The sequence below is a fragment of the Tachypleus tridentatus genome, chromosome 1, assembly GCF_004210375.1.
Source record: "Tachypleus tridentatus isolate NWPU-2018 chromosome 1, ASM421037v1, whole genome shotgun sequence".
In the NCBI taxonomy this organism is placed as follows: Eukaryota; Metazoa; Arthropoda; class Merostomata; order Xiphosura; family Limulidae; genus Tachypleus; species Tachypleus tridentatus.
The window spans coordinates 167128894-167152846 of NC_134825.1; the positions used below are offsets into that span (position 1 = coordinate 167128894).

The following is a 23953-nucleotide window of genomic DNA, read 5'->3' on the forward strand; positions in this document are numbered from 1 at the left end:
CTGTTCAAAGGATCGTCCACGATATTTTTCTTGCGTGTGTTAGACCGTATTGACTGATAAATTTGAAAGCTGTCTTTGCAGATGTTTTAGTTTATTTGTGTTTGTGTCTGATAAGAAGAGCGTGGTTCCTTCTGTACGTTTCTGACATGATAAATCAATTATCACTACTATTCACTGCTGGGGTTGGTTATTTAGATATTGAACCCATGCTTTTTGACGCGACTGGTAGTAACGCACAGTATCAAATGATAACGGTAAGACACGTAAATGAAGGGCTTCGTATGTTATTGGAATCAAACGTTTTTTTTTTTTTTTTTTTTTAATGAGGTAATGCATTTTTATCTCGTGAATAAAAGCCAAATGTTTCTACTTCTCCGAGTTTACATACTGACAATTAAAAAAAAAACTTTCAATAATGGATAAAAGCGAACCTAAATAAAACCATTTTATTTATGTTTGATTTTTATGAACATTTCGCCTACCTTTTGCGAGGGACTCGTGTTTATCTATGCGAGCGCCGTTTAGCGGGGGAAAAAATCTTTAACAATAGTTTTGACGTTCTGATAAATGGGCTCCACCTGTTAATAGTGTGTATTATCTGTGTGGTTACGTAAGTTAAAAGTAACTTAAATTTTTTGCTAACATTTTTATAACGAGGATACAAACATCAATCCCATATAATAACGATAACATTAAATATTTTAAAAGCGACTGTGTCATTGACTTGATCAGGTTAATAATAAAATTAACTTCTTTTATAAGCACATTTGTACGAAATGTTTGATCTATTAGTGTTGCTTTGTATTATAGAAACTGTTAGTTCAGGTGATTACGTAACCCTTAATTTTTCTCTTATTTACAATAATTTGATTTCTTATCAAACATGGAAACTTTGTGGACCAATAAAATCAAAATGTGATATTTTATTTGTGCTTAGTTTGTGTATGATGTGCGACATTTCAAGATGAAATTAAACAAGCGCTTAAGGCGTTCTTTTAAACTTTTTATGCGCGATTGTTTATTCATTTTAGCCCTAATATTTATGCAAAAACGGCTATTTTACATAGAAGAGCTCTTCCATGTAAAATATTTTCTCAACCCATACGAGCCGTTTTTGCATATATATTTATCTACAAGTGGGTTTTCTCGACATCACTGATTATTAGCCCTAATATTGTTAATGAACTCTAGAATTTACGAAATAACATATAATCAGTCAGGCGCAATAATTTTGTTTTGTTTTGCAAGTTCATTAGAAAATTATACACACTTTTCAGTGCTACCCAATAATTAGAAGGATGTATACATTAAAGTGGGGTCAGGTTGTCTCTGTGAAACCGAACCTTTCTTCCTACAGCAATAAGTCGAAAATTACGTTTGGGAATTGTGCATGACTGGAGGCCTCAGCGATGTGATGAAAGAGCCCCGTTCTTCGCTGTAGAGGAAGTTGATTGTAGGGTACGACACTGACCTTCATACTTTATTATCAGCACCGTCTTGTGATTGGCTCCTCAAGCCTTCTTACTGGTCCATAATTCTCGTCATGCGTGTTAGTATTGTTATTACATAGCCAGGCCTGAAGCATGGTTATAGCCAACTACTGATCTGTAGACGAAATTTATAATCATCCAATTGCCAGCTACATTAATTTTGAGTGTTTTTTTTTGAGGCTAGGACGCTTTAAAAAAAGGAATTTCACATTTTAAGACACTTCAGAAGCATCATCTGGATATTTTTATTAAGTTGTTTGTATATTTAATTTGCACAGAAAAACAAAGCTGTGGAGTTGCTAGAATTTTTTTTTTGCGTGTAAAAAATTGCAGAATTGACACAAGGTAAAATCGTTGTTCATGTGGCTAAGTACTTTATGTTTTGTTTAGTGTAACAAGTGTCTTAGTCATGTTTCCAAATCGGAAGGTTCCCCTGCTGGTACGGAGATAAGGCTAAGGATTTATAACGCAAAAATCAGGGGCTCGATTCCAACACACACACACACACACACACACACACACACACACACACACACGAAATCTGAAGAAAATTTTCCATAATGATTATAAAGTAAACAAAAAGTGTTTTTCTTTCTAGCAGTGTTGTTATTTTTAGCTGTTTTAAGCACACAAGCAGTTTAAAAGTCAGGGTTTTATGAGAACTAGACACTAGTATTGTGGATACTTTCTGGCATCAGTGGGAACATGTTTGAAAAACAAAAATGTAATGTTGATTTAGTAATTTTACAGGGAATTTCTTTTCAGGTCTGACTAGAATTGTTTAAGGTTCTCTTGTCTCTGAAAACTTGTCATCTCAGGTTAGTTCAATGAAACCTAGGCCTGGCATGGCAGGTGGTTAAGGCACTCAACTCATAATCCAAGGGTCGTGGGTTCAAATCCTCGTCACACCAAACATGCTCGCCCTTTCAGCCGTGGGGGCGTTATAATGTGACGGTCAATCCCACTATTCATTGGTAAAATAGTAGTGCGAGAGTTGGTGGTGGGTGGTGATGACTAGCTGCCTTTCTTCCAGTTTTACACTGCTAAATTAGGGACGGCTAGTGCAGATAGCCCTTGTGTAGCTTTGCATGAAATTCAAAATAAACCAAAACAATGAAAGCTGAACAGTGACAAGATGAGTACTACAAGTTATATGCACTGTTAGACCTCATTATCTTAGCTAGGTTCTAACTTAGAACTTAACCTAGTATTAAGAGCTTTAATACATGCAAATCTGAAAACGTGCACCTTACAACTTTTCTAGTCAGCTGAAAGGAATATTGAGCTTTCTTGGCCTATATTTTTAACATGAAATATTAATTTGTTTAAATACTTAAAGTGGGATAAGTGAGAGTATATGTTAGAATTTTACAGTTCAAAAACATATCCAGGTATTATGTTTGGGTTCTTAGTAAATTGGGCCAGCATGGCTAAGTGATTAGGGTGCTCAAGTGGCAATTTGAGGGTCATGGGATTGAATTCCTGTCGCACCAAACTTGGTTGTCCTTTCAGCTATAGGAGCATTATAATATTATGGTCAATCATTCATTGGTAAAAGAGTAGTCCAAGAGTTGGAAGTAGGTGGTGATGACTAGTGCAGATAGCCATTGTTTAGCTTTGTGCAAAAATTAGAAAAGAAACAAAACAAACAAATCTTAGTAAATTGATAAGCAAGCCCAACCTTATAAGGTATTCTTAAAATAAGGGTCAAAAACACAAGTAACAAATGATATATCCATGGCAAGAGTTGTTATATGGGCTGTGTGTGGTTTGCCCCTCACTCATAAGTAATTAAGACTAATTATTAGTAACTGCAGTTTTTATTGAATATTTTTATCAGCTCTTCTAGTAGAAGTTATTAAGCTGAATATTTTCACAATTCATGAATAGTTTTAAGAAATATTCTTATATAATGTATTCAGATATTTAATTATTGTTTTTGTTTTCATTTTAAAATAATTCTAAACCTTAAGGAAATTATCCAAAATGGATTAATTTCCAAAATTCGTTTGAGTCATTGTTCCTTTTAATCACTTTAACATTTTATGGAAGTTCTAATAACCTTAAAAAATAATGTGAACAGTATTACAGTTTTAATCTTTTGTTGTTAGATTGCCAAGAGGTTGCAAGAAAAAGCCAAAAAATATCTTGAAATTTTGGAGAAAAACAAAGAAGAGGTTGAAACTCTGTATTACTATCATCAAAATTCACCTGTATCATACATTAACTCATGTTTTGATATTGAAAGTTCAGTTTTTAGGTAAGTGTTTTCTTATTAAAAAATAAATATAAAACTTGTTTGGCATACATTTTAGGACAGTTGATAGTTACAGAAACTAATGTGAAAGTAGCACAAAAATGATTATCTCGTGTAGAATAATTTGCTACAAATCTGCTGTATAAGTTGTAACAAAAGCTATGAACCATTACTTTAGTTGAAAAACACGATCTCCATGTGTTACTTCATGTGATATTCTTGAACTTAAATTCTGTGTAAATCAATTTAAAAATACACTGATTTTTGGATAGTATAGAATGCTGGAAAAATGTAAGTCTATGATATGTAATACTTCTGTTAGTACATAGAGTTGAGAATATTTTATTAAAATTATTTGAGTGTGAAAATCAGAAAGTTGCATGACAGCCACAACTGATATATAAAGTGGAACAGAATGTATCAGAATTACATTTTGAGATTGTTTTGCATTTTGTAAGTAATGCAGTGTCACCATACATTGAGCACTTTTGGGAAGGGTATGTAATGGATCCTTCCACTGCAAAGTAATCATACTCTTAGATCATAAATATGTATTCAGATTGAGGATTTAGAATCTTAAGACAGGTATATCCCTCATATTTAATGGCATTTGTTAGCAGAGAAACATGGATCACCTTGGGGTGCCAGGACCACCTAAGAAGGCCTTTAAAACATTATACCTTGGACATGATAAGCAAAAGTCAGTGTCTAGTAACAGTTGAGAATAAACAGACACAAAAGCGTATGGTGAAAGCTGACCATGCCCACAGGCAACAGTACATAACATAATAAAAAGAAATATCTCCACTTTGGAAAGTGATGACACAAGCTGTTTCTATAACATATTTGTTCAACCATTGCATATCTCAAACAAAAGGAGAATAAAATGGGTGTTTATAATATTTCATATGAAGAGATAGAGGTTAAGTCACAAAATGTAGCACCTATACATTTCTGTGTGATTGAATTGTTGAAGTGAGCAATGGGAAAGTGCCATATTATGTATTATGGAAAGTAACAAGGAAGATGAGTGTGCTTTAGACATAACAACCTGACAGTGGAGGTGTTTGCAATGGAAACTATATTCAGAATTTGTGAGATCATCAAATAGAGTGTGATGTGACATGACATCATAGAGTATAAAAAGTTGCAAGACCCAAATAATTTTAATATAATGTAATCAACAGCTGGATGTTGGAAAAGCTACAACTTTTTTAATAACAATTCTAATAAACATATTTTGAAATTCTAATTTGTTAATGACTGTATTCCATGTTGTTAGATGTCAAAAGGTCCGTTTTTTTTTTTTTTTTCAAATTTTAACTTGTATAATTCCTATAAAGTTTGATTATTGACATTTTTCTAATTAATGTTTTGTTAAATTTGAAATCATTCATTTAACATGGACACTTCTTTGTATCTCTTTTGGCCATGGAAATTAACCTGCATCACTATTGAATAAAAAAGCTAGGATCTCTGGATATGTGTTTGAAATATTATGAATAAGCATTGTTTTATGTCAGATTGATATTACACAATCTTATGGCTGTTTAATAATATTCACAACATAATTATATAAAGAACAAGATGTGCAGTAATAAATACACTCTGTCTGCATAGTTTCAGTGAACGTTTTGGAACAGAGGTATCTTTAGAATCGTCGTGTGATCTTGCATCATCTAAACTTCAAGATGGAATTTTTAGCCCAGGGAAGAATCTAACTGATGGTAGGATTCTTGGTCTCATTACATTAAACTCTTGAAGATGCATGTCTAAGTGCTTGTTAGTAATTTACTGTATTCCAGTGGTTGATAACACAAAAAAATAATAATGTTAAAAAAATTGCTTTTTATTAGGCAATCCCAAAACACTGGAGGATTTTTGTTATCCCTAAAACCTAAACCTATATAATCACCTACATGTATAAAATATGAGGTGGTAAGTAACAAAAGTACATTTGTATTTTTCAGTCTTCAGCAAAAATCTTGAAAAGTACCCTAATGTGAAATGGCAGTATTTCATATCAGCAGCTGGAGTCCATAGTGAGTATCCTGCCCACAGAATGGATCATTCACTCACTTATGGTCTAGGAAAAGACAGCAGACACAGGTAGATTTTGCCTTCACTTAATAAAGTACTGTACTAAAGAGTCCTTTAGTACTGATATTTCTAATGATTGAGAGTGCTGGTTATTGTTGTTGTTTCTTTTTGCACAACCTCATGGCACTTAGTAGCATTTGCATCAGTAAATTTTGGGGGTACTCAGACACGCAGACACTGACGTAACTGGAACCTGTGATAGACCCTTACATGACAATTAAAAAATTAACTTTTCTTATAGAGCCTTACAAAACATTGTTTTCATATTCTTGTAACTGTTTTTTGGGTTAGTACACATTTACTGGTCATTCAAGTAGTTTTCTTTTACTGTAAATGTTTTGTTCTTAAATTTGTTCAACAGAAATACATGTACACTGACTAGTACAACCTTAAGCCCAGTGGCTAATAATTTTGTGGACCATACATCCCATGTAATTTTACATAGAACAAAATTATCAGTGAGCTCCCACACTTCACAATCTCCATTTTTTAATACGCTCCTCAGGAGTTAGGGTGTCTCTTTACACTACAGTTTGTTGAATATTAAAAATATGTTCAATCTGAAAATCCCAAAGAGGTTGCTTTGGATGTATCTTTGAGGAAACTATGAGACAAGTTTTGTTTGTTAAATGATATTTTTTTAAGTGAAATACAGCACCCTCAAGTCTCCATACTAGCTGGTACTTAGGTCTATCCACTGGGAGTAAGTTCAGTACATATCAATAAAGCCACATTGTCAGCATTATTAATTAAACAATTGTCAACCTTTTATGCTTCTGCTATCACCTATTTATGTTTAACTTTCAATTAAGATACAAATGATGATTTCATCTGCAGTTCAGTAGGGAAGATCAAATCATCATGATAGTCAGCAGTGGGATGAGTAGACAGGAAAGCAGCTACAGGCATACTATTGTATTCATCACAGCATATACCAGTGTAGTTCTGAAGAGTTTATGAATATCTCTGTGTGACATTTGGAAACTTCAGTGCTTCTTGTGTTTGGGTCATTCCATGCCAAATGACCTAGGGCTTTCCTGTTCATGTCATAGAAAATTGAAAAAAAAAGCTTCATTTTCATTTATTCAGCCATGAGGTACAGCTTTAGGATTTTCCATGGCTGAATAAATGAAAATGAAGTTTTTGCTTGAATTTTTTTAAAGAAAATCTATGACAAGAACCAGAAAAAGTTCTTTTTTTCTGTGTGAGTCGGCATGGAACGACCCATTTAGCCGTTAAGCTGGTGATTACTACCTCACTTTTTACAGTCCCAATGCTAAAATAGTGTGGAAAATATCTTGTTTCTATTCATTAAAATCAGCCAGAAAGTGTTAGTCAAAATTAAGAGCAGCTCAGTTAGGTAGTTGTTTTTGTCTGCCACTAGCTTGTGAGGGGCCTGTTAAATAAGAGTCCATATGTTTGATAAAATATGAATATTTTTAGTTTACATGCATAAGTTGAACATTATATATGTATGAATGCAATTCTGCGTGAGATATTCACAAGAAGTCATGTAATTAATCAGTACCTATAAAGGTTATGGTGTAAGAATAATTTAAAATAATACAAAAGTTACAGCAGGGTGAGGTATTCAATTTTCACTTCTTACTTTTGTTAGTGCAGTTTAGACAATCACAAGTTTAAGTAGATAAAAAAAAAATCAAGTGTGTATTAACCTGAAGTGCATCCTATGTTTTATGTGTCTAAAGTTTTAAAATTTATAAATAAAACAGCAACAACTGTGAAATTTTATGTCTGTTTTATTCCAGAGATGTGTATTTAGCCACAGTAGACCCTCCTGGGAAACATGTTGTGATTATGATAGATCATGGAACTTCTTTGAGTTCCAACCAATTGGCAATAGCCAAAGCTGTAGGAAAACACATACTTTTTACATTATCCCACCTAGACAAGGTAAGGTATAGTTGTTTTCAACTCTGGCTTAAGATATATGTCATCTTCATCAATTAGGCCTACAAAAACACATCTACATGTAAATCTAAATTCATTTCCAGTCTTACGTAGTGAAAGTACTCTGAGACTTGTGCACAATATAAAAAATTTGTTTATTTTTGTCACAACAATGTGTTTGTGGTGATAACAGAGTTAATCTTAGGGGATGTCTATAAAATTACATAGATGGAAGAAAACAAAAAAAACACCTGTGTTAATTTCAGCTTAAACATTTTAAAACCCACATTTACTGGGCATTTTGGTAATTTGGTACATTTGTCATTTTTAGTCTGAAAAATTGTATCACTGTTAAAACTAAACTGGGGAATAGGTGGTGGATTTATTGTTTCTTAAATGACACCAAATTATACCATTTTGTATTTTTAGTACAGAAACTGATTTGTTCTTACTTCTGTTGATCATTAAGGCTAGTTTTATAATAGTTTTGAGATAAATCATGTTTTTTATATACTTGTGTATATACAGTCCACATTTGTAACAACTGTTTTGCAGGTTGGCCTAATTGGACTTTCTGGAGAACCACATCATCCTCAAAGTGATAGCTGTCTAATCCACCAGATGGCGTATGCTACTTATGAGACAAAACTTCATTTTAGTAGATTCATTGATAGACTACAAAAAACAAAAGGTTAGTAATTAATTTTTACAATTCTTAAGGCTTATTGAGTTCATTAGGTAAATTGTAGTTTTTGTTAACTCCTGAAAATTTATATGGTATCTAATAAAATATAAAATGTAATGTTGTAATTTCTTTTTAAATAATTTTGATCTTATTTTTCTTTTGCTTCAGTTCTTGTAAAAATACTGAGGAATGGAAAGATATTAAAAATAAGTATTTTAACGTAGGAAGAATTAAAGTTTTTTTTGCTTATTGTTCTGTCCTATGTTATGAATCTGAAATAGAGAATATTAACATTCTTTGGATCTATACATTACCAAGACAGTTTAGACAGTATATCTGAATGAAAGGGTCTAGAGCACGTGTAAGAAATGTTTTATGTTTAGTTCAATCCAAGCAGTTTTATCCAAACTAAGAAGCGTGATAACTTTTGTATTTTTAGTTTTTCTGGACAAAAATTGAAATAAAATATTTGGAAATTATGACAAACAGGTTGAATGACTGTTTGTGTTTGTTGTTAAAAAAAAAAGTCACTGTTAATTTATGTTGTAAAATCACTGAATTTGTTATTGTAAAATCACTGTAAATTTACTTTGGTGTAAAATTGTAGTAACTGTAGATTGCTGTAAAGTTAAAGTGAATGTTTATGACCGAAAAATGAATTTTTTTATTTCGTTCATACAGACTCCACCAATCATCTTGTTGGATTTCTGAAAGCTTTTGATCTATTACAGAACTCCTTACCTTCTGATGGAACACTTAACAGTGGTAAAAATAACCTTTGTGCCCTTGTATTTTAAAATACATATTTAATTCTGTAAAAATGGTAACTTTTGTCAGTGGCTGTATGATGAAGCAGAGAAATTAAAATGTTCTCACTTGAACTGAATGCAGTAAATAAAATCTTCAAATTCAGTACTTTTGGAAGGAAAGAATTAGTTTCTCAGTAGTGGTTGATTTTTATTGTTCATTAGGATGTTTGTGGGTTAAATATCACAGCTTGTTTTAATTAAAGTATAACCATTTTTTATTTTTATTGTTCATTAGGATGTTTGTGGGATGAATATCACAGCTTGTTTTAATTAAAGTATAACCATTTTTTATTTTTATTGTTCATTAGGATGTTTGTGGGATAAAAACCATTAAAACAAAATGAAAGTATCATCCTTTGGTTTTGTGATTTAAAAATGTTTTTTCCCTCATTATACTTTTGATAAACATAAGCCAGTGTAAGTAATGGCATGAAGTATTCTATACATATATATCTTTCAGTTACTGTAAGTTGAGTAAAATGCATTACTTGTGCTGATGAGAAACCTACTTGAAGTAAAAATGCATTCTAAAGTGGCTGTGTGGTTGGTGTTAAAAGTTTAATTGAAATAAAATACATTTTTCACCTTCTTGGCTTTTCTTGACTATTTTTAGAATGAAAATTTTATTTTTTCACACAAGCCCTCAAAAACCATTTTTATTAGCCAATAAAGTTTGGTTTTATAAACTAGAACCTTGATACATATCATAATTAAACTATGAAGAGTTTTAATCTTTGCCACTAGATGACAGTAGCCATATAATAGTTAAAAACAAACAGTTCTTGACAGAAACTTGAGTGTATAAAATAAACCGGCAAATTTTACTTAAGAAATGAAGTTTAATTTTTCGATCAGTTTAATTATTTTTTTCTGAAAGTATGTCAGTGGATGAAACATTGTAAGTAAGATAATATTTTCTATGAAGGGTGATATTTTGGCTATGAGGAACTAGTATAGAATGTGTGATGTTTATTCTGGTATATTCAGATAGTTTTTTACCTTTCATTGCAAGTGTTCTACATTGTTAAAATCATCTTTATAAAACAGATGTATGAAAGTTGTAAGCTTGCACTAATCTTATAATTTATATAACCCTTACATTCCATAAATGTTATACTTGCTTGAATCTGTTTCAGTACTGGCCTCCAAGAGTAAGGTTATACTTACAAGTTGTGCTACTTAGACTTGTAAAAGTTTTTATAAATTGGGGATTCATTTATCTTGAATATGTTTTTTTGGAATGATCAGGTAATCTAAGGATTGTGGTTACCATCTTGATGGTGCAATATTTCATTATTTTTATTCCTGTTGTTGTCCTGCACAGAAGTATTGTGGACAACCTATCCACTAGTTAGTATTACTGAAGAAGTTGGTCAGTTGATGAATCACAATTGCACAGTTTATATGTGTAGATAAAAAAAACTTTGTTTGTATTGTGATTTCATTGTTCTATGCATGTCACTTCATTGTGTATAGTTTTTTATTTTTCAAATATCAGTGCACAAATACATAAATTGTGGTTTTCGGGGCTGTAATATAGTAATGATGTACATCGTCATGAAGAAAAGCCACGTGTTCTCTTCTAAGCATCTTCTTTAGTTACTGATTGTATCATAAACATTTTCATTCTTTTTCTGATATCCAGGAATTGGAATGAATAATACTTCATGTACGACGGTTTTATTTTATTTTGTTTTCAGATTCACAAGCACTTATTATCTATATCAGTAGAGGTCTTCTGTCATCTCTCACTGAGGCTCGTCCAGTTCTAGAAGCTATTGCCAATGAAAATCATAAAATTGGCAACAGAGTTGTTATCAACACTTACGCTGTTATTGATGGTGAGTTAGTGCTTCTTTTTGCAGTTACTTGTGACACGATAATTTAAACTTATAAAGTAACTAGACAAACCTTTATCATTTATTTTGTAGATTATCTGCCATTTAGACACTACCTTTATTTTAGTGGATATAATTGAATTCATGTTGTTTTAAATTCTTTATGTTCAGCTAAAATGTAACTTATTTTGCAGTACTTATGGTATCTGAAAAAATATTTTTCTGAAATATATATCATAAAGAGTAGGTTGTGCTTTAAGAAACACTGAATAGAGGTGTATGTGATTCGTTGGACATTATTTTATTTGAATGTTTAATTTTAATAGTAAATATGTACTTGTAAAAAAAATAAATATATTCAAGGCACTTCTGGAGCCAAAAAATTCATTTTATCAAAATTAGGATATAACAATAGTATTTTGAAAAGGAAGTAAAATTTTAAGATGTAATATGTATGAATATGGCTAGTTAACCCTTTCAGATGGGTCATGGGTCAAAGGCCATGTCATTTTACTTGTTGACTTGCATTCAAAATTTTATTGAACTATCTTATGAATTTAACTCAAAGTTTGGTATCAAACTGTAGATTATAATTCAAGTTTTCATATTATACGTTATTTAATTTGTTAATTTAAAAGTAAATATTAAACAAATGCACTTAACATTGATTTCTTTGTGTCACATGGTGTGTAGAATTCAGCACTGGTTCATACTAGACGTTTGTGTTTGTGATGTCAAAATACAAAGTCTGTAGTTTTGTACAAAACTCAGATTATTGATATTGACAAGAGAGAATATAAAATAAAAACTTTTATTTTTTATTTGTTGAGCTATCATTACATTTTGTGAATCAAACACAGTGGTTCTGATCACCTTTTTCTTACTTTTATATATGACACATGAGTAACCAATCAGAAGCTCAGTGTCCACTTACTGTTTTTCTCATAGTTTCAATTATAATGGTATTTTTCTCTTTCTTTTGAGACAAACCTGAGAATTGGTAAGTTCAATCCTTAGTCTGTTTGTGATTTCTTATTTTTCAGATACAAACACAGCTTAGTTATTAAACTTGATGAATTTTAAGGAATTCTCTGGTATCAATGAAATATTTTAATAACCAAAAAATCATAAATTATATACAGATTCACAATTCCTTCTCTGAAACTTTTGTGACCAGTTGTGTTTTACAATTTTTGAATTTTAAAACAAATGTATCATCCCAGTAGGGTCCAGGGCAGCACCCCATGATCACAAACAGTGGTAGTTCCGACACCATATTCTTTAGTAAGATGCTGCACAGACACACCACAGTCAAGCTTCTGTAATAACTCCACTTTCTATGTTATTGATGTTGTCGGATGCTTCCTTTTCCATTTCTCACTGTTACCCATAGGGGTCTCTGCAGCTCTTTTTGACATTTTCACAGTGAAATTAAAGTTATAAAATGAAAAGAAAGAAAAAAATATCAGTGAACAGCAGAGAAACAACTGACATGCCTGTCAGACTGCTTGACAGCAGGGCCATGCTGCCATGTTGCATTTGAGTGACGTGTGTGGAGTTGGGTCAGCTGTTATACTGACCCTCCACACTTCACGATGAAAACTTCAGTTTTTGGAGTTTTTTGAATTTGGGAACTTTGGATACAGGATTGTGGACCTGTAACCTAAAAAAAAATTGTTTCACTTCATTCTTGTGCAAACTTTTAAGTCTTATTATCAACCTTAGACAAACAGCAACAAGTACAAAGGTAGTAACAAGAAGAGATAATTGTGTGATTTATTTATTTATTTACTCTTTTATGTTTTAAGAAAAGTTTGTGAACACTTGTTTGTAAATAATAATATATATACATATAGATTTGTTCTAATTATTACTTTCATTCTTATGCTTGTATTAAAGATGTTTTTATTTAAGTATGTTTTCTCTACACAATCTTTATACAAAATAATTTAAATTTGTATTTGCAATTAGATGGGAGGCCTATTATGTATGAAAAAACCTTTCTCGAAGACATTGCCAAACAGAACTTCTGCAAGTACAATGTTCTTCCTCCAGATCCATCTAGAGTTAAGGTGAGCCCTCTTGGTCAGGGTCAACTTATTGCCATTTAGTTAACCAGGAATAGGTTCTATCAAAAACATCTTTTTTAATTATTTTTCATATTCTTCCACATCAAGTTGGGTTAAGGAGTGAAGATTGTATAGTTAGGAACTAAAAGCCAAATAATCTGTTAAAATATTTAAATCAGGAATGCATTTAGTTTCTCTTGCAGAAATACACATTTCTAACAGTTGCAATGTGGAACGTAAGAGAAATTAATTAGTGTGAACAGAAATATAATGAACCAACCACCTTTTAGAAATGTTTTCTTTCATGTTTCTCTCATAGACTGTGGTTTTAAAAATGTTGTTCAGATACTGCATAAAATCAAAACCTTAAATTGCATAATTTCTCTCTTTAAGCTGCTGGTTAGGGTTAAGAATAAGCTAGCTTGTTGGTAAATAAACTGAAATATATGAAGTCAAATTGTACACAGTTATGAGAGAAAAGTAGAAAAGTTGGTTGTTCCAAATACAATTTGATGTCCATCACAAAATGTGTGCTGTTATTGTTGAATAATTGAATTGAACACTGTAGTGAACTACTGGTCTTAAATCTGTGACATTCAGTTGGTCTAGCCTGATGGTTATGGAGCTCAATTTACAATCCGTGGGTTGTGTTTGAGTTCTGCTGTTAAAGATGTCTACTTTTTCAGTCATGGGGTCATTAGAGTCAGTCTAATTTTTTGTTGATTAAAAACAGTAGTCCAAGATTAAAAGTTGATTAGGGAAAGCACATAAGGAGGAGTGAATTGGTATGTACATGATGACCTTACCAAGGATCATTTGGTGGTGGGTATTGTTGACCAACTGTCTTCCCTCTATTGTATCACTTATAAGGTAAGGACAATGATTGCAGATAGCCTTCCAGTAGGTTTGCACAAAACTGAAAAATAATAAAATACATCACATTGACTTGTATATAAAAAGTAAAAAAAAATTAGATTACTGAAATATATTCAGTTAGATACTTTATAATACTTACCTACTGCTATTTGTTGTTTTACAATAGTCTATTGAAAAGATATTTAAATTTCTGAAATATGTTCAGTTGATTTAGATACTTTACAAAATGGAAAAATAAAATCAATGAAATATCATATTGACATAAGAAGTTAAATTTCTCAAGTTTGTTCTGTTTAATTTACTGTTATTACTTTTATAGTTATTAGATATCATTTAAGTATATCTTAGTTATTTTTTGCATTAAAATAAGTGATTTAAATTTGCAATTTCACTGCTACAGCAAGGGGTGATGGTTCCTGTCAACTCCACAAAGAATCTTAGTTTTCTCTTAGGAGATTTTTATTCTGTGATGTCACCACCAGTTCACCATAAATCACATTTTTCACTCCCATGGTGGGATCCTGTTAGTAAAGGTAATTATGCTTCTTGTCGTGTCACAATAATAAAATAAATTCATTTTATCACTTTTGTTCTCAAATGTGTTAGTTTTCTTTTGGTATAAACTGTAATTTTAATTTGCTGTAATAAATTCATTTTATCACTTTTGTTCTCAAATGTTTTTTTTTTTTGGTATAAACTGTAATTTTAATTCTAAAATAAATGTATATTTTTTACTTATTTGTGTGTAAAGATAATTACTTTAATTGTTTTTGGAAAGTTACGTAGTTCTTTTTGGATTGGAGAGTAATTTTAATTTTCAAATTAACAAATTAATACTTTTCAGCTTGTTTTGGTAAGTGATACCAGCTTTTAATCAAAGCAAGCTAATTAATTACTTAGAGCAAAAGTAAAAATCAACTGGATAATGAATACATCTGAGAAATTGTACTTTTCTTACATTGTTACTTGTAAATATTAGAGGGAATTCTCTTATCATTTGGGTACACTTGCTATTTTTGGCCATTAACACAGTATTTATTGTAAGGCAGATTCTGCTGTAATTATTATGAAGAGCTAAATTTATTTTTTAATTCATTTTGAAGATAAAAAACTGTAAAATTACATAAATAAGATTTCATTAAATCTTTGGAAGTGCTCATGTTTTTTCTGTAGTAATTGTATCTCAAAAGCTTTGGCATAAGCTAGGAAATGATTAAAGTTTTTTATTTTGTCAAGCAAATTTTTCGTACTACATTGTAATTTTTCTCGTTAATTTTTTAGCTAGTATCATAACATTTAACACGTTAACATATTTCTTAAGATTGAATGAAACTGGTGTAAATATACAAAAAATGTGAGTTATTTAAAATGGAAAATGCTACATTTCTTTTTCGTGTTCTGAAAATTAACTTGAAATATTTGTTACAGTGAATATGAAATTAATTATTTTATTATTGTAGATGGTTTTCTGTTATTTTGTTAATTTCATCTTATGTTTTATTAGGTTTAGTCGTTAGCCTCAGCCAGCCAGTGTATTACAAAAACACGCTGTTGGGAGTTGTAGGATTGGATATTAACCTAGCTGACTTAGCTGAAGATGTTACCTACTTTAGGCATTCAGAGGGCATTTATTCTTTTCTCATAGACAAGTCAGGTAATCCTGGTGCTTTAAGACGGTATGACTCCTTGAGGCATAATAAAGCAAGTTCATGTAATGTTCACATCAATTTTTTTTTTATAAATGTTTTTTATAGCAGAATATAAATTCTGTATCATAGCATGCATCACAATTTATAATGAACATGACTATATGTAAATATTTATTTTTTATGTCATAAAATTATTTTGCACATTTTTACAATTTATAGAGATGGGAAAGTTGCTTCATATGTTGTAGGCATATGTTGTTTGATTCAAAACTTAATTGTATGGAAAGATTAATAATTTCAAGAGGTTTATAATTTTTAAGTATTGTGTGCATGTGGTTTTTATCACATTAACATATTAATTAATTTAAGATAAAGAGATGTATTGGGAATAAAATACAACAGGAACATCTGTAAGTTTTTATCCTGCTTTGTATGTTACTGTCTTATGCTGTATGTCACCAATTTATTGATAACTTATCTCATAGCATTAGTGACAGTAAGGTTTCTAAAATGTTGTAATTTTGCTTATCAACATTTATTTCTAAAAAAAAAAAACTAAGGACTAAGTGTCATCAACTTGGTCGTCATAACACATTTTCCTGTGTTGATGAAGATAACGTTTGAATATTTCTTCTGTTTTATTAATAACAAAGGAGTTTATTTTCTTTAAAAGTTCTATTCTCAGTTCAGTGCTGATGTGCGTAAATATTAAAAGTAGAAAGTGTCCTCTCATTCCTTTCTACTTCCAGAGCCATTTGGTTACTGACTATTTTAAATACAAACTGCTCATAATTATGACCACATCCCAAATTTCTTTTTCATTTTAATTTTAAACATATATTAACAGTAGTGCTTACTGTCTTAACACCTAATTCACCAGGTGCCATTGGTTCACTGAACCACATCCAAGTTAATTTTCATGTTTCAAAATATACTTTAAAACATTCAGAGAAAAGATGGCACAATGTGTTGTTCGTATTTACTTATGTGTTTCAGCCCTGTCTTAGCATTATAGTGAATGTTTAATAATTTTAAAATTAAATATCATAATCTTAACACTTGGTTTTATTTTTTAACTGCTGCTAATGCAATGAGAATAACTGACAGATTTCATATGCATATATGCAGTACACATCACCATTAGAAATAGCAATGTGGTAATAACATCTAATATTTACAGGTGATTAGAATAATTTTTGTTCTACTTTAAAAACAGATTGGTACTTTTTTTTTTTGAATTTTTCACAAAGCCACATGAGGGCTATCTGCACTAGTTATCCCTAATTCAGCAGTGTAAGTCTAGAGGGAATATAGCTAGTCAACACTACCTGCCACCAACTCTTGGGCAACTCTTTTGCCAATGAATAGTGGGATTGAGCATCACATTATAATGCCCCTGTGGCTAGGAACTCTGAATAACACAGCTGTTGAAGACTACCATGGAGTGTTGGAGAGGGAGTGGTGTATTTGATTGTAGTATACTTGTTATTAAACTTGCTAAATTGAACAGTAAACATGGCATTAGTTGTTGCTGCATTGGAATAACTGTGAAGTAGTAATTGATGACTATTAGTGTAAGTTATCCTAAAAATTAAATATTAGTTTTTTAAGTTCTGATAATTGTTTGTAATTGTGTTCAAGTAATTTTCTTCTCAAACTGAAGAACAATTAGTTATGTAAAATATTGTTTTGTAATTTCACTAAATTTCTGTCTTATTTGATAACAAGGAGTTTTTTGCTAAAATTAGTTTTTGAGAATTTTTGTATTACTTAAACGTCTAACACAAACTTCTGTGGTAGGTATGACTTTGATGCACCCTTCTTTCTCAAGGCCAATGTTTGTTAAGAAACAAACACTGCATACACCTATAGAGCTTTTGGAAAATCAACCAGGTTTCCAAATGATTAGGGAATACATTCTGAGGTGTGTAATTTTTTAATTTGTTATCGTATGTACTCATTTCCTTTAAGTTAAAATTTCATCAGAAAAAGCTTAATTACTTTGTATTAATTTATAATGTTATTGTGAATGTTATTCTTGCAAATCATTTGGAATTAAAATGATAAAATAACCCCTTTGTAAACTAATTTCAAGGATAGAGTTTAAGTTAAAAGTTAAGAAATAACAGTTCTAGTTAAAAAATGGGGGGTTTAACCTGTTGTGCATTTGGTAAAGAGAACACTGTGTGTGTTGGTAGTAATGATCTGTGTTGTTTTGATAAAGAGCACACTGTGTGTGTGTTGGCAGTAATGATCTGTGTTGTTTTGATAAAGAGCACACTGTGTGTGTTGGTAGTAATGATCTGTGTTGTTTTGATAAAGAGAACACTGTGTGTGTGGGCAGTAATGATCTGTGTTGTTTTGATAAAGAGAACACTGTGTGTGTTGGTAGTAATGATCTGTGTTGTTTTGATAAAGAGAACACTGTGTGTGTTGGCAGTAATGATCTGTGTTGTTTTGATAAAGAGAACACTGTGTGTGTTGGCAGTAATGATCTGTGTTGTTTTGATAAAGAGAACACTGTGTGGGTTGGCAGTAATGATCTGTGTTGTTTTGATAAAGAGAACACTGTGTGTGTTGGCAGTAATGATCTGTGTTGTTTTGATAAAGAGAACACTGTGTGTGGGCAGTAATGATCTGTGTTGTTTTGATAAAGAGAACACTGTGTGTGTGGGCAGTAATGATCTGTGTTGTTTTGATAAAGAGAACACTGTGTGTGTTGGCAGTAATGATCTGTGTTGTTTTGATAAAGAGAACACTGTGTGTGTGGGCAGTAATGATCTGTGTTGTTTTGATAAAGAGAACACTGTGTGTGTTGGCAGTAATGATCTGTGTTGTTTTGATAAAGAGCACACTGTGTGTGTTGGTAGTAATGATCTGTGTTGTTTTGATAAAGAGAACACTGTGTGTGTAAGCAGTAATGATCTGTGTTGTTTTGATAAAGAGAACACTGTGTGTGTTGGTAGTAATGATCTGTGTTGTTTTGATAAAGAGCACACTGTGTGTGTTGGCAGTAATGATCTGTGTTGTTTTGATAAAGAGAACACTGTGTGTGTTGGCAGTAATGATCTGTGTTGTTTTGATAAAGAGAACACTGTGTGGGTTGGCAGTAATGATCTGTGTTGTTTTGATAAAGAGAACACTGTGTGTGTTGGCAGTAATGATCTGTGTTGTTTTGATAAAGAGAACACTGTGTGTGGGCAGTAATGATCTGTGTTGTTTTGATAAAGAGAACACTGTGTGTGTGGGCAGTAATGATCTGTGTTGTTTTGATAAAGAGAACACTGTGTGTGTTGGCAGTAATGATCTGTGTTGTTTTGATAAAGAGAACACTGTGTGTGTTGGCAGTAATGATCTGTGTTGTTTTTATAAAGAGCACACTGTGTGTGTTGGCAGTAATGATCTGTGTTGTTTTGATAAAGAGAACACTGTGTGTGTGTTGGTAGTAATGATCTGTGTTGTTTTGATAAAGAGAACACTGTGTGTGTGTTGGTAGTAATGACCTGTGTTGTTTTGATAAAGAGAACTGTGTGGGCAGTAATGATCTGTGTTGTTTTGATAAAGAGAACACTGTGTGTGTGTTGGTAGTAATGATCTGTGTTGTTTTGATAAAGAGAACACTGTGTGTGTGTTGGTAGTAATGATCTGTGTTGTTTTGATAAAGAGAACTGTGTGGGCAGTAATGATCTGTGTTGTTTTGATAAAGAGCACACTGTGTGTGTTGGTAGTAATGATCTGTGTTGTTTTGATAAAGAGAACACTGTGTGTGGGCAGTAATGATCTGTGTTGTTTTGATAAAGAGAACACTGTGTGTGTGGGCAGTAATGATCTGTGTTGTTTTGATAAAGAGAACACTGTGTGTGTGGGCAGTAATGATCTGTGTTGTTTTGATAAAGAGAACACTGTGTGTGTGGGCAGTAATGATCTGTGTTGTTTTGATAAAGAGAACACTGTGTGTGTGTGTTGGTAGTAATGATCTGTGTTGTTTTGATAAAGAGAACACTGTGTGTGTGTTGGTAGTAATGATCTGTGTTGTTTTGATAAAGAGAACACTGTGTGTGTGTTGGTAGTAATGATCTGTGTTGTTTTGATAAAGAGCACACTGTGTGTGTTGGCAGTAATGATCTGTGTTGTTTTGATAAAGAGAACACTGTGTGTGTTGGTAGTAATGATCTGTGTTGTTTTGATAAAGAGAACTGTGTGGGCAGTAATGATCTGTGTTGTTTTGATAAAGAGCACACTGTGTGTGTTGGTAGTAATGATCTGTGTTGTTTTGATAAAGAGAACACTGTGTGTGTTGGCAGTAATGATCTGTGTTGTTTTGATAAAGAGAACACTGTGTGTGTTGGCAGTAATGATCTGTGTTGTTTTGATAAAGAGAACACTGTGTGTGTGTGTGTTGGCAGTAATGATCTGTGTTATTTTGATAAAGAGAACACTGTGTGTGTGTGTTGGCAGTAATGATCTGTGTTGTTTTGATAAAGAGAACACTGTGTGTGTTGGCAGTAATGATCTGTGTTGTTTTGATAAAGAGAACACTGTGTGTGTGGGCAGTAATGATCTGTGTTGTTTTGATAAAGAGAACTGTGTGGGCAGTAATGATCTGTGTTGTTTTGATAAAGAGAACACTGTGTGTGTGGGCAGTAATGATCTGTGTTGTTTTGATAAAGAGAACACTGTGTGTGTGAGCAGTAATGATCTGTGTTGTTTTGATAAAGAGAACACTGTGTGTGTTAGCAGTAATGATCTGTGTTGTTTTGATAAAGAGAACACTGTGTGTGTTGGCAGTAATGATCTGTGTTGTTTTGATAAAGAGAACACTGTGTGTGTGTTGGCAGTAATGATCTGTGTTGTTTTGATAAAGAGAACACTGTGTGTGTTAGCAGTAATGATCTGTGTTGTTTTGATAAAGAGAACACTGTGTGTGTTAGCAGTAATGATCTGTGTTGTTTTGATAAAGAGAACACTGTGTGTGTGGGCAGTAATGATCTGTGTTGTTTTGATAAAGAGAACACTGTGTGTGTGGGCAGTAATGATCTGTGTTGTTTTGATAAAGAGCACACTGTGTGTGTTGGTAGTAATGATCTGTGTTGTTTTGATAAAGAGAACACTGTGTGTGTAATGGCAGTAATGATCTGTGTTGTTTTGATAAAGAGAACACTGTGTGTGTTGGCAGTAATGATCTGTGTTGTTTTGATAAAGAGAACACTGTGTGTGTTGGCAGTAATGATCTGTGTTGTTTTGATAAAGAGAACACTGTGTGTGTTGGCAGTAATGATCTGTGTTGTTTTGATAAAGAGAACACTGTGTGTGTTGGCAGTAATGATCTGTGTTGTTTTGATAAAGAGAACACTGTGTGTGTTAGCAGTAATGATCTGTGTTGTTTTGATAAAGAGCACACTGTGTGTGTTGGCAGTAATGATCTGTGTTGTTTTGATAAAGAGAACACTGTGTGTGTTGGCAGTAATGATCTGTGTTGTTTTGATAAAGAGAACACTGTGTGTGTGGGCAGTAATGATCTGTGTTGTTTTGATAAAGAGAACACTGTGTGTGTTGGCAGTAATGATCTGTGTTGTTTTGATAAAGAGAACACTGTGTGTGTGTTGGCAGTAATGATCTGTGTTGTTTTGATAAAGAGAACACTGTGTGTGTGGGCAGTAATGATCTGTGTTGTTTTGATAAAGAGAACACTGTGTGTGTGTTGGCAGTAATGATCTGTGTTGTTTTGATAAAGAGTGTGTGGGCAGTAATGATCTGTGTTGTTTAAAAGACATCTGAGTTGTTGATGATTTGTAAGGTAGCCAATGTTGAGGGTGCCACTTGTAGATAAAAGGATATAAAGAATCTGTAGCCACTGTAGTGGACTTGAATGTATTTATCGTGTGTTGACGAGTTGTTTCTCAACTGAATAAAACGTTTCATGAACTTTTTTGTAATTTTTTCTTTAAGAAACGATAGTGGAGAGAAACATATATCAACAAAAGTACCATGTAAGGCACCCAAAATGGGCAAGTTTGCTCTCAATAGCGCAGATTTAAAGTGTTTAGATAAACAAGGGAATAAACACCAGACAGTCTACAGTTGGAGAAAGGTGGGTCCTGTGAGAATAATCTAATAGTTTCTGTAATTGTCAGTGTTACATATAAAGTGGTTCATTTGTTGTTTCACTTTACTTTTAAAGATTGGTGTGGTAAATTTCAACTTCCATTTTTTTAATCTTTTTTTTCTGTACTGTTCATTATTAGAATTTATATTTAATTATTAGAGAATTTCTCCTGTCATTTTTAATGTAAATTTGTTTTGCCAAATTTGTATGTTTTCTGTGAAACTGTATTGGAAATTGTTGTTTCTAGGTTCTTCAAACTCCATACATCGTATGTGTGGTTTCAGTGCAGATGAAAAAAAAAATGAATAGATTTAAGAAAATCTTGCCTTCTCCTGATCCTGCATTTGTTCACCACAGACTTGACCTTATGGGAACTTCCCGCATGTGCAGACATGTTAAACAACTCTCAACACTTGGTGTGTATTTCTGATGTTGGGAACTTTAATTTTCTTCAGTTGTATTCAACACAATATTGAGCATAACAAGACAAGTTTTCATTCTAGGAAAATATTGCTTTTTAAGTGCACTTTTATTCTTTAATTTGTAATTGCTCATTTTTGGGGGGAGGGGTAAATTAATTGTTTAGTTATTACCAAGCAGTCTTTTGAACTTAAAGTAGTGTCTAAAAGATAGTTTAACTTGTTCAGTTTTCTTGTATTTAATGTAGGTATGATTATATGTTGATGGTGAAATAATTATAGAAAAAAAATGTTCGTTATTGGAAGAAGTTTTATTTAGTGTTTTTATATTTCTGTCAAGTTGCGTTGAGTGCATAAAGGAACACTAGGAGTTAAATATTTTTTTATTATTAAAAATAATTGCTGTTCATCTTGTATCTGTTATGTTGGAGGTGGAGGAGAGTAAGTTTGTTTCAGAGGAATAAAACTTTAATACAGCTGTAGAATGTAAAGTAATGAGTTTTGTGTAGTTCCCGTAAGAGCCGTCTGAATTCCTAGTATGCAAAAACAATTGTATCAAGTGGTGTTTTTTAACTTTTTCAGCTTTTCAAAATCTTTTGGGATCTAAGACGGGTTTGTTCTCTGGTGGTATGCTAAACTGTGAATTTTTGAGGGCTTGTGGTTCTTGTCTATTTACTGTAGAATCTTTCTTTGCTCTTTGGGGCCATGCATGCACTATAAGAGTGCCAGTTTAACCCCACTATTTGGTTAAAGAAAGGTTGGCATTGGGTGCTATTTACTAGTTGTCTTTTCTATAGACTATCAACTGAAACTCAAAGATGGCTAGTGAAAATAGTCCTTGCTCAGTTTGGTGAAAACATTCAAAACAAATAGAATTACCCCTAGTGGTCAGGAATAACATTAATTTTTAAGTAAACACCATGTTTTACTTTGCAAGTAGAAATTTCTAAACTGAACCTTTCATTGATAAGATTGAATGTGAAAATAAGTGTTTCAAATTGTTTTCTGTATCAAGAATCCAGTACACTTTTCCTGTCTGCATCATGTTTTCTCTCGCCCTTTGAGTACCTGATGAGTAATGAAACAAAGAACAAGGTTCAAGGTTACATGGCATACCTTAATGACAAAACTAAACTTATTGCCAATCCTGGTCTGAAGGTGAGTAATTATCTTAAATGTAGTGTTATTATTGGATAGATAATTTTTAACACGTTGGCTCCCACATGACCAACAGGTGACATGTGATTGTCTTTAGGTAAGACCCATATGACCCACCTGTGAGTTAGGCTCTGTTTACTCTTAAAAGATCACTTATTGGTTGGGACATAATGGCTACATATATGCTCTTCCTAAAAAAAAAAATTATAAAATGACTAGTGGGACCCTGGAAAGTATCGGCAAAATAGGCTTGGGAGCCAACATGTTGAAAATATATATTTTACCAATTGATATAAAAAATATACACCAGAAGTAGAATACAGTTTCTAATGACAGGTTTGGTGTTGATGCAACTGTTTGCTTTTGGTAACTTAGAAACAAAGTAAGGAAAATGTTGAAGCTTTAACAGTGTTATATTTTTACAGGTGGTGAATATCCTGAATAAATTATTGTATTGAAATCAGTAGCAAATGAGATGTTAATGTCATAGCAGAAATTTAAAAAATATAGACCACAGGGTATATAAATATTCATAATGTGTCTGATAAATATGTAGGCTTTCATGTAGTTATATACACAGTGGTTG

The 23953-nt window shown here is 32.2% G+C and overlaps 1 protein-coding gene across 3 annotated transcripts in view; it reads left to right on the forward strand.

Moving 5' to 3' along the window:
* LOC143229948 (VWFA and cache domain-containing protein 1-like) overlaps positions 1–23953 on the forward strand; it is a 59058-nt gene that overhangs the window by 16348 nt on the left and 18757 nt on the right. For all 3 annotated transcript variants that reach the window (XM_076462853.1, XM_076462844.1, XM_076462839.1), the window contains exons 3-16: positions 3602–3750; positions 5368–5474; positions 5718–5856; positions 7617–7761; positions 8314–8449; positions 9125–9208; positions 10953–11093; positions 13062–13162; positions 14436–14568; positions 15540–15689; positions 17485–17608; positions 21634–21775; positions 22038–22206; positions 23225–23367. In XM_076462853.1, coding sequence (XP_076318968.1) covers positions 3602–3750; positions 5368–5474; positions 5718–5856; positions 7617–7761; positions 8314–8449; positions 9125–9208; positions 10953–11093; positions 13062–13162; positions 14436–14568; positions 15540–15689; positions 17485–17608; positions 21634–21775; positions 22038–22206; positions 23225–23367 — 1863 coding nt within the window. The remainder of the gene's footprint in view (positions 1–3601; positions 3751–5367; positions 5475–5717; positions 5857–7616; positions 7762–8313; positions 8450–9124; positions 9209–10952; positions 11094–13061; positions 13163–14435; positions 14569–15539; positions 15690–17484; positions 17609–21633; positions 21776–22037; positions 22207–23224; positions 23368–23953) is intronic.